The sequence below is a fragment of the Amblyomma mixtum genome, chromosome 7 (genome assembly GCF_055824585.1).
Source record: "Amblyomma mixtum isolate Tamu chromosome 7, ASM5582458v1, whole genome shotgun sequence".
Taxonomy (NCBI): Eukaryota; Metazoa; Arthropoda; class Arachnida; order Ixodida; family Ixodidae; genus Amblyomma; species Amblyomma mixtum.
In genome coordinates, this window is record NC_143018.1 from 143,221,072 (window position 1) to 143,231,674 (window position 10,603).

The following is a 10,603-nucleotide window of genomic DNA, read 5'->3' on the forward strand; positions in this document are numbered from 1 at the left end:
AACCTTCACACAAAACACTCTTCGCTTTTGCTATAAGCTCCGGCCACAGGCAGTAAGTGTCCCGTCACCGTTCACATCGCAAAAGAAGGCAGCGCTCGCAGGCGGTCAGTTTGAGCTGACAGCGACAGGCGTTGCAGGTACACCGCCGACTAAGTTTCCAAGGAAGCCACACTGTAGAAGGGCGCCGTCTTGTAATCGAAACACACCACAGAAACAATGGCCACTGTCGCTGCTTATGAGCCAGGCATTTTTGCAACGAAGTTAGCAGTGCAATAGGCCGAAAGGTTCGACTCATCAAACGACGGCACCGCACTGCTGACCTCATTATCGTTGTCGACCAGACATCCATAGCACATATGCCCCGACGGATCGCTTAATTGGGAGCTGCTACTACTCTTGGATGAGAGCGCGCCCACCGGCAGCACACACCGGTAATCCTTCTTCTTTTGCGATTCCAGCACAGTAACAGCGGCGCGCAAGACCGCCCAGCAGCAGCACGAGAAAACAAGCGAAGCTCACGGCGGTGATCTCAGAAACCATGCAGCATGTCGCAACGTTGGCATGTTGGATAGGCTTTGGATTTGACGCGCTAAACCATGCCCACTCACGCACGCACGCACGCACGCACGAATGTACCGACACGCATATTAATGCGTCCATGCGTCACAAATTTCTCAGGTTTTTAATGCTAATATGTGCATAAGAACTTAATTATTTTTGTAACGAAAGTTTCATTTGGTTTTAGTCCTTTCTATCGCACTGCCCAAAAGCATAGAGCCCGAAAGAGACGACCTGGAGGATTGCCTGGAGGCGATGCCTTTCTAAACGGGCCGAAGGAAGCCGGAACTGGCCGAAGCGCTAGCCAACGAACGCAGCGTCTGGGGAGGGACAGCATGGCGGTCAGCGTTACTACGTTTTTCGTGGTCCTTTGTGGTGCCGAGGGCATGAACCATCGCTGGCATGAGCATTTGTCACTCTTCCGATATGTGATGTGCCGACAGCAGTGAAATTCGCTGGTGCGATGTACGAAAACGTGGTAAGGTGCTGAGTAAACCTGTGTTTATAGCGTGCGTCAGCGGGCTCGACGGATAGCGCGTCATCCTTTGCGCGCCTTCACTGGAAACGCTATGCTGACGGTGGGGCTCATTTCCTCTATGGCGGAGCAGCTGGTGGGAGACCACTACCCGGGTGACATCTCGCATCTTGGGGGTAAGTTAATTTTCTTCGAACCTGTTCATTATTTCAAAGCCTTTGCGCACAACTGGCCACGTCAACACAGCTAGTACAGAGACGCGAAGACGCAGTGCCTATCGCGGCAGCACGCAGCGCTGAAAGGTTGTTTGCTGGCGGCACACGGGCATGAATGCGCGTGTAGTGTCAGTGGTCACACGGTCATGGCCAGTATGCCATGCAAATATGCACAGCTGATCCGATCGTGGGGTGCACGATATCGGCGCCGTACTGCCGCCGTACTGCCATTCATCTCTCGCCGAGAATGGAATATGTGCCCACCAATAGATCTTCGGCCCGGGCTTTACATTCTCGCCGCATGTTACGCTGTAATTGAAGTAACAGCGCTCGAGCAGTTTAACTACGTAGACTGCGATTCAGCTGTATGCGTTAGGATTGAGCTTCCTCCTCTTTCACTTGTATTTCACTTGTACTTTTATAAATTGTGTATTTAAGGTACGAAGCTCCATATGATCCAGCTGCGTTCGTACTTATAGCCGAGCCAGTGTAGTCGAGCCTTGAATAGCAGAACGGTGAGATAAAAACAAATTGCTCTGAAGTTTTTCGCCTCTATTTTGGCATTCGCTTTTTCATACTTTGGCTCGGAGCTGAAATGGTACAAACAACTGCAAAATGCACACAGGTGCCCTAGCTCCATTTGCCCTAAATCCCGAAGTTGCAGTGAAATTTAAGGGTAATTGAGCCTTTAATATGTACGAAGAATAAACTTGATTGTTTCATGATTATAACCAATGGCGCAAATAAATCTGACTTTGACTTAAATATGCTGAGGTACCTCTCCAATACCTTATTTGATGTTAAAGGAAAAAGTGTGGTTTTTCTGCAATTGGCACTATTAATTCATCATACCTGTGAGAATGTGAAATCAGTGCTAATCATGCCAGATTTCAAATTGAGGGACGCATGCAGAATTTGAAGCAAACCAGCCTTCTACTGAAAATATCGTTCTGCTGTGGGTCTGTTCTTTTGAATGGTGGCATGTATTGTAGAAACGATGCTGGATATCGATATGCAAGTGATGTCTCGTCTGAGGCTAGCTTGTGAATGACTGCCGTGGTTATGAATTTCTTGTTGCCTGGCCCACTTCGAAATGTGGTTAAACAGTTGTGTTCCATTCTGCGACCGGCTCCTTTTTGTGCCTTGCACTTTGCCTTACATGCTTGATTCTAGTCCATTTTTTGCACTGTGCTGCTGTTAAATGTGTCTTTTTACCTTGCAGCAATCTCCACATAGCTTTACCAGCAATGCCTCTTCCAAGCTGTCCAGTATAGCTGTGCCAGCCTTTCACTTGGTGCTAGGATGCCCAGCAAGCAAGCAGGCTTTTGAGGTAAACACTGAAGACATCTTCCGACACAAGTAGCTTTTATTTTCCTAGTCCACTGCTACTTGTGTGACCCCTCGTTATGTTGATTTTGGCAAGTTAGGTTGCCTATTAAGGGCTCTCTTTTGTTTTTCACCTGCTGCTGTGGCCTACTGCATTGGTGTTCGGCTGCTGAGCCCAAAGACGCGGGATTGAATTGTGGTGGCTTCGTTTCGACAAGGCGAAATGCATATTTGCTCGTGTGTTATGCAATGTCAGTGCATGTTAAAGAATCTTTGGTGGTCGAAATTTATGCACAGCCCTCCTCTATGAATGGAGCTATTGTTCAACTTTGAGGCATTAAAGGGACACTGATGGCAAGCTGAAGTTGACCTGTAAAGATGAAGTTCCGCATCCTAGCCACAAAGACGACACTTTTTCTGAAAGTGGAGCTTTATAAGCCAGAGAAAGCAAAACATACAATTTTCATCAGCACCGGCTGATTTCGGAAGCAAATTGCGATGCGCTGACTCCGTTTTTTTTTTGGCACAGATTCCAGAGGCTAGGCTGAACTGCTATTCACCTCAGAACGGTTATCATGGAGTCCTTTGTGTAGACTTCATGAGTTCAAATCGAGTGGCGGGAAAATTTTTAAATGTAATTTTTGTGCCAATCATTGTGTTGATGGCCTTTGCGCTGCTGTTAAAAACCGGGATAGCAGTATGGTATCCCATAAAACTAGGTTCAGGACTTGCAGGAAGTGGTTTATCACATTCCGCTAGCTTGTGCAAGAAACTACTTCAGGGATATGTGCAGGTGTCTTTAATGTGTTCCTGAGTGAGCACTAACTCGTTAGGGGGAAGGCAGCTTCTAATCTGGCACTACAGTGCCAATGTCGTGAGTGTAAATCATAAGATGACCCATCAGTGTGTACGCCTGATTTCTGTGACACTTCAGTGGTGTATAGAAGTGGTAAACAAATCTGTAAGGTATTTGATGCATATCTCCAAGGCAACGGCTGTATGAGTAGCGAAGCCATTAGTCAATCTTCAACGGAAAGAATTTTCTCTTTTAGATGACGTGCTTGTATATCAGTGACAGTTATTTGTTGTCCTGCCTTTCGCTGGTGTGGGTCATGTGTGGCGCATCTTCATGCGAGCCTTCTTTTCCTTTACAAAAAATTCAATTGATAGTCGAACCTGTTTTCTTCTCTTTTCCTGTGTTGCATCTTTTGGCTGGTTTTAAATCTGTAACTGAGCTCAGACCGTGATAATTACAGCCGGTAAACAGGGCTACTGAATGTGAGCTTGGCATACATGCGTACTGTATGTGTGAAAGTGCAGTTTACAATATTCAGAAATGCTTGATAGCCTTACAAGAATCTAAAATTTTGTTGGAATTCCTATTTGTTCTCTGTTCAAGTGTCGAGAGTTTTTCCGCTTCATCGTGTGATTAGAGCCACTTTGGTACTTAAGCTGAAATCTTTTCTTTAGCCTGCATGTTTCTCACTTTTGGGGCAGTAACGTGGAGGCTAATGAAGAGAGTTCAGCTTAAAAGAGTATAGACACCTAATCTTCGTGGCATGTTTTCTTCTCTATAATGATGCGGAAGACACTACTATGCATGAATCACCATCTGGTATTCGCGTGAGACCGCTAAATAATTTATAATCAACTTTTTCTGCCATCCTGTTTCGGTGAACAATTTGACTATGGCTATGACATCAAAGAGAGGTTATAGGTCACGTGAGGCGTGGAAAAGTGCACTTATAATCGCTGCTTCATCATTTTAATTCGCTACAGCGTACGCCAGCATTCCTTAAGAGCCAGAAGTACCAATTGTATTGCAGTTTTTCATGCCTCACATGACCAATAACCTCGCTTTGACGTCACAGCCATCATTCAGCTGTCGAAACCGAAACAAATACAGCAGGAGAAAGAAATTTGATTATAAATTATTTAGCGGTCATAGGAGGATGCCGTGTGGTAATCCGTGTATAATACTTTATGCCTTATTACAAAGAAAAAAACACGTGCCAAACGATAAGGACAGCAAAGTGAGCTATGGAAAGAAAAATGATAAGTCTAACATTAAGAGACCGAAAGGGGGCGGAGTGGGTGAGGGAACAAACGCGGGTTAATGACATGCTACTTGAAATTAAGAGGAAGAAATGGGCCTGGGCGGGGCTTGTAATGGGAAGGCAACATAACCGCTGGTCCTTAAGGGTAATGGAGTGGATTCCAAGAGAAGGCAAGCACAGCAGGGGGCGGCAGAAAGTTAGATGGGCGGATGAGATTAAGAAGTTCGCGGGGATATGGTGGCCACACCTAGCAAAGGACAGGGTTAATGTGGAGACATGGGTGAGTCCTTTGCCCTGCAGTGGGCCTAGTCAGGCTGATGATGATGGTATGTGTCGCACCTGCTGCTTCGTGCTATCAGCTGGCCCATGCTTGGCCGACCAGACTAGCCAAATTTGTGATGTGGGTTTTCTATTGCACCTGCATTTGTGTACACAGAGGACTTGAATGGTAGCAGGCGATGCTGTGCATGTGTTCACGTCACAGCACACATGACCCAAACTGAAAGCTTCTCTGCCTTTAGTAAGACAGCTGCATCAGTCTGGGGCATAACGTATCCCAGTGCTAGAGTATGAGTAAATTGCTCTGGAATTTTAATCTGGTATCAGGTAGCACAGCGCAAAAGAAGGCTAGCGCGGCTGCCTAATATTCTCTTGGGTAGCTGTGTTGGATTTTCAGTGCCTGTTAGTGTAATCCGTGAAAGTTCACTGTAACCCATTCGTTTCGATGTAAATTAGGAAGTCCTTAGAGCCCTGTACTTTTTAATGATAATAACAAGGTAATGCAGTAATTCAATTGTACCTGTTCTCTTTCAACACAGTAAAGTGCTGCTGGGTCGAGATCACAGTTTTACTTTGTAGGTGTGCTCAGGCTGTCATCATCATCATCAGCAGCAGCAGCAGCCTGACTGCACCCACTGCAGGGCAAAGGACTCTCCCATGTCTAACCCTTTCCTTTGCCACTTGCGGCCACTGTATCCCCACAAACTTCTTAATCTCATCCACCCACCATTTTTTCCTGTGTGTGTGTCTTTTCGCCATTCTGAAATTCTATCATACAAATGGATTGATGCATGTAGTGTCAGGTGCGTAATGTGATACCACCAGCTCACCCCAAGCTGTGCTCAGATTTGCCTCATTGCTGCTGGAGCAATAAGGCAGGCTTGAGGCTGAGTGGTGCAAAAACATGATTTTTCAAGAATGTCTTTGTGGAAATTGCAATTAATCATGTGAATTTGCTTTCATTTTAGGAGCTGCACACAAGCTGTGCGCCTTTCCATGCTGATCATGCTGGCCAGGTACGCTTATGGTTACATTACTAGGTTGTTTTCATAATGGCAGTTGTGGATTTCTGTGTGGTTTTAAAACATAAATTGTATAAGTATTTGGCCTGCCACAAACGTATAGTGGTGCATTCAAGGCCAGTGTTACAAAGGGATGTTTTGATTGCTGCAAGAACTTGAAGGCCCCTGTGTGGTCACTGTGGAAGGCCCCCTCCCTACTTAGGAATTGCTATTTGGGTTACTCAGTCAATTGGCAGAGGAATAGTGTATAGAGATAAGGGATGGAAGAATGCTTCCAACTAAGGAAAAAAATCCAGCAAGCAGTCATAGAAGCAGAAGTACAAAAATGGCAAGGCTTTCTCTAATTTACATAGAATCTTTTTCACTTAGACTTCTTATTGCATACAACGGCTGATGCTTGGCTTACACACATATTTTCTTTAGGTATGCAGTAGGTCTCACATTCTTGTATGATATGGTCACGGTGCCAAAAAATGATGGTGGTGTTAGAAAACTCGGAATATAGAGGAATTTTATTGCTGACCTTATGGAGAACTATGGTATTTAAGGCAGACAGCTGGGCTAGTTGGTGTTTAGATTGAGAGGACATAGTAGTAGCGCTTAAAAAGCAAGGACGACAGGGTAGAGAAAGACAGCACAGGCGCTAGACATCAACTGTGCTGTCTTTCTCTACCCTGTCGTCCTTGTTTTTTAAGCGCTACTACTATGTCCTCTCAATCAGAACTATGGTAGCTGTGCAGTCGTTATAAATATCTTCCAATATTTTCACATAACACTCTTCTACACCCTGATTCCACAATGCCTGCATGACAGCTGTGGTTCCACCGAGTCAATTGCTGTCTGGTAGTCAATGAAGGCTATATATAGGGGCTGGTTGTATTCTGCCCATTTCTCTATCACCTGATTGATTGCATGAATGTGGTCTCTTGTTGAGTATCCTTTACGAAAGCCTGCCTGATCATTTGGTTGATTGAATTCGAAGGTTGTCCTGACTCTATTAGTGATTACCTTAGTAAATACCTTGTAGACAATGGATAGTAAGCTGATCGGTCTGTAAATCTTCAAGTCCTTGACATCTTCTTTCTTATGAATTAAAATAATGTTCGCATTCTTCCAAGCTCCTGATATGCTCGTGGTCAGGAGGCAAGCGTGTACAGGGTGGCTAGTTTCTCTAGCACAATCTCTCCTCCGTCCTTCAACAAATCTGCTGTTATCTGATCCTCACCAGCTGCTTTACCCCTTTGCATTGCTCCTGAGGCTTTCTTTACTTCCTCCCTCGTTACTGGCGGGATGTCCCATTGCAATGCTCTACTGCCTCTCTCCGTAACGTTCTGGTTACATTCACTACTGTAGAGATTTGTGCAGAACTCTTCGGCTACTTTAACTATCTTATCCATATTGCTTATGACATTGCCCTCTTTGTCTTTTAGCGCATACATCTGGTTTTTACCTGTGATTAGTTTTCTCTTCACTGATTTTAGGCTACCTCCATGCTTTAGAGCATGCTAGGTTTTCTCCATGTTAAACTTTCTTATGTTGGCTACCTTGTACTTATAAATAACTTCGATAGCTCTCCTAGTTCTATTCTATCTCTGAAGTTAGACGTCCTCATGCTTTGGCGTTTCTTCATCAGACCTTTCGTCTCCTGAGATACCTTGCAGGTATCCTCTCGAATGATCTGACCACCTACTTCTGCAGCACGCTCCAATGAATTTAAATATGTATTTAAAGACAACAGTTGAGGTGGGAGATTGAGCTTTAAGATTTGCACTTCAACTCGGGAGTTATGCCACTGCTACACAGAATACTTGATCGCCGTAGAGATATTTCATCATCTCGCACCAAGCTGCTGTGGCGCCACTGTCACAGTTGATAATTTTGCTGGGAAGCTGTTGTAGCGCTCACACAGTTTTGAAAAGGTGGTATTCATTGTTTTTGTGCTATTGGCAACAGTGATAATATGCTTGCTGCAGTGTTTTGTGGCTAGCCTTCTTTTTTTTTAGTCAAATAAGTTGTAAATTTCATGTTGAGTATTCTTTCAGCGATTAAATTGCTTTGATTTTATTGCTTAGTGTATAGTTGCGAGTGCTCCATGTCTGAGTGCAAATTTCTACCACTGAAAAGCATTCAAAATCTTAATAGATGTCCACACTGTTCTAGGGACTCAGTGGCTATTGGAAATGCCCATTTAGCTGTATTCAAGTGCCACTGAGTTAATAGCCATTTGAAAGCCTTCAAAATGCCTGTGTGACACGGTTATTAGATTTTGTGCAGGTTTGATGCTGAGCAGTCTGCGTGCTTGAGTCGGGTTTTCCAGTGTCTGTATTTCAAACCTGAAACTTTTCGAAATCATCGTTAGTTCATTAATGGAAGAAGTACTTGTGCCCTTTTCTGGAATTTCCAGAAAACAGATTAACTGAATTTTTTTGCATATACTCCTACCTTTTTGCAGGTGCTGCATAGTGAGAACCTGTATCAAGACGCCAACCTGCTGGACTTGGAGAAACTGAAGAAATTGTTTAGCCACTGTGTGGCACCCATCATGAGGGATGTGGCATTAATAAAGCCAGTTAAGGTGACCTTATCTATGTCCTTTTGCAAGCATGCTACACACATGAGAGCCATCCCACGAAGCACCGTTTCTGCAAAGCTTGTTATCTCACAACATGCATGCTGAATGAGGCAGTGACAGACAGATGAGGAGGCCTTAATGCAGTACATTAGCGTACCGTGTTGAGCAGTGATGTAGGAGCCTTGCAGCCATGCAAGGTATTATCGGCATCATGATGGTAACTCCATTAGACACTGTCTAGTGCTCTGTGAGCCAGACTCGCCTCTTGAACATTCTGGGACTCACCCTTGGCTCTCGGACATTCTGGAAGCCTCACCCGGCTTGCGCATATTACGCGAGGATGTCTCCTGCTGTACGAGCCTTACGCGGCTTGCGCACTTATGTGAGAGATGTCTCGCGTTTGCGAGCTTGCTCAGCTTGCGCAAATTATGTGAAATATGTCTCGCGTTCTGCGACCTCGTTCAATCGTCGCATTTTGCGTGGCAATAAACACGCAAAGATAGGCACGCAGAATTCACGCTCAATATTTTCAATAGGGTCTCGTCGGCCATCTCAAAGAACACGAAGCGGACGTCTGCTATAGGGTCATTACGGTGGCCAACCAAGAGACGTCTGAGTCTCTCCAACCTTGCGTGCAGTGGAGGAGCGGCACTTTACTCGATATCCGCAAATTCGGCTCCTCAAACAAGGCTCGGCTCACTTTTGCCGGCACGGTGAGGCCTCGATACGTACACTACAACTCCGAGATTGTCACAGTGCACCAATATTTGCGCACTATTCCGGCCTGCAGTTTGTGTGGAACTGTCGGCCATCGGGCGGACTCTTGTCCCAACCCAACACAAGACAAGTGTGGCCTGTGTGGACAGCAGGCACCCATAAAAGAGGGGGTGCGGGCCCCTCACCAGTGTATGCCAAAATGTGCGGTTTGTGGTGGTGGCCATGCCACGAACTCGCGGGACTGCAGTGCTAAATATCGGCATACCAAGCCAGCCGCCCCTAAGGGCGGAAAATCCAGCGGGACGGGCAGGCAGCCACGTCACCCAAGCAGCGATGCTTCAAAACGAGAGACGCCTACTAGCGGGAAGGACGTCAAGAGCTGTCCAGTGCAACCACCGCCTCCACACGGCGGCCAGGAGAAGCAAGCCCGCTCTCAGGACAAGAATGGCGCGGCCGGTTCCTGGGCCAGCGTTGTCAAAAATGGCAAACAGGTGAGCGGTTCAGGCAGGGTTGCCTCCTCCTCCCACCCCCTCTCCCCTCCCTCTCGCTCGGCGGCTGACGCTGAGCTCCACAACCTTGTAGCTTCTCTCCGGGCACAAAACGAGATGATACTTGCCAAAATTGAAGCCTTAGAAGCTAAAACAACTCCCCCTCCCCCTAGTACCCCCGACGCGGACGCTATGGAGAGCGAGACGGCGGTGGCGCTGGCTCTGGAAACTTCCCTTGCCGAACTCGAAGCCCGTCTTAATGCGAAATTTGACACCCTGTTGGAAACTGCGATGGAACGCCTCATCGCTAGAGTCATGGAGGCCATCCCCTCTATGATCGCTCAACACGTCGCGACTAATACCCGCCTTTCTCGCAGAACCGGTCCTCTTAAGGACGTATCTGGTCGGCCCTCCAGATTGTCCCGCCGAGTAAATGACCTTGACGATGACGAAGACAGCTGCCCCCTTCCAGTTGCTGAGCTTGAGCCCCTGGTATCTGGCTCGGGGGCAACCTCACTTCCACCTCTCACCTCTAAATCTGATCATGGCGGGACACCACCGGTGTAGGCGCTCCCCTCTTTCCAAATCGGCTTCCCCCATTACGATTACTCAATGGAACTGTCGGGGGCTCCGGTCCCGTTCCAAGCGGGCCGACCTCCGACTTTTTCTTTCAACCTTTCAGCATTTGCCTGCCGTAGTTGCCCTCCAAGAGCCAGGGAAAGGCGCCGTACTAACAAATTATACGACGTTCCAGTAGGATCCCTCGTCTTGTCTATTAGTCCATAGAAATTATACAGCCAACCAGGTCGACTTAGACATGCAACTTGAATACTCCTATGTAATGGTGACCCTCCTCCCACTCCGCAAACAGGACCCACCGCTACCCATACTCAA

The 10,603-nt window shown here is 46.6% G+C and overlaps 1 protein-coding gene across 1 annotated transcript; it reads left to right on the forward strand.

The window, feature by feature from the left end:
• Nucleotides 1-1,371: 1,371 nt before the first annotated feature.
• LOC149337758 (uncharacterized) lies at nt 1,372-9,029 on the forward strand. The gene is made up of 3 exons (XM_089553504.1): nt 1,372-2,578; nt 5,879-5,926; nt 8,385-9,029. Exons 1-3 carry the CDS (start codon nt 2,450-2,452, stop codon nt 8,607-8,609), a joined length of 402 nt encoding a protein of 133 aa, XP_089409630.1. The 5' UTR covers nt 1,372-2,449; the 3' UTR covers nt 8,610-9,029.
• The last annotated feature ends 1,574 nt before the right edge of the window (nt 9,030-10,603 follow it).

What these genes read in the sequence shown, in the direction of transcription:
- LOC149337758 (XM_089553504.1), top strand. Translation starts at nt 2,450, where the DNA reads ATGTGTCTTTTTACCTTGCAGCAATCTCCACATAGCTTTACCAGCAAT. An exon ending in CAAGCAAGCAGGCTTTTGAG is followed by an intron (nt 2,579 to 5,878) that starts GTAAACACTGAA and finishes CTTTCATTTTAG; the next exon opens with GAGCTGCACACAAGCTGTGC. An exon ending in ATGCTGATCATGCTGGCCAG is followed by an intron (nt 5,927 to 8,384) that starts GTACGCTTATGG and finishes ACCTTTTTGCAG; the next exon opens with GTGCTGCATAGTGAGAACCT.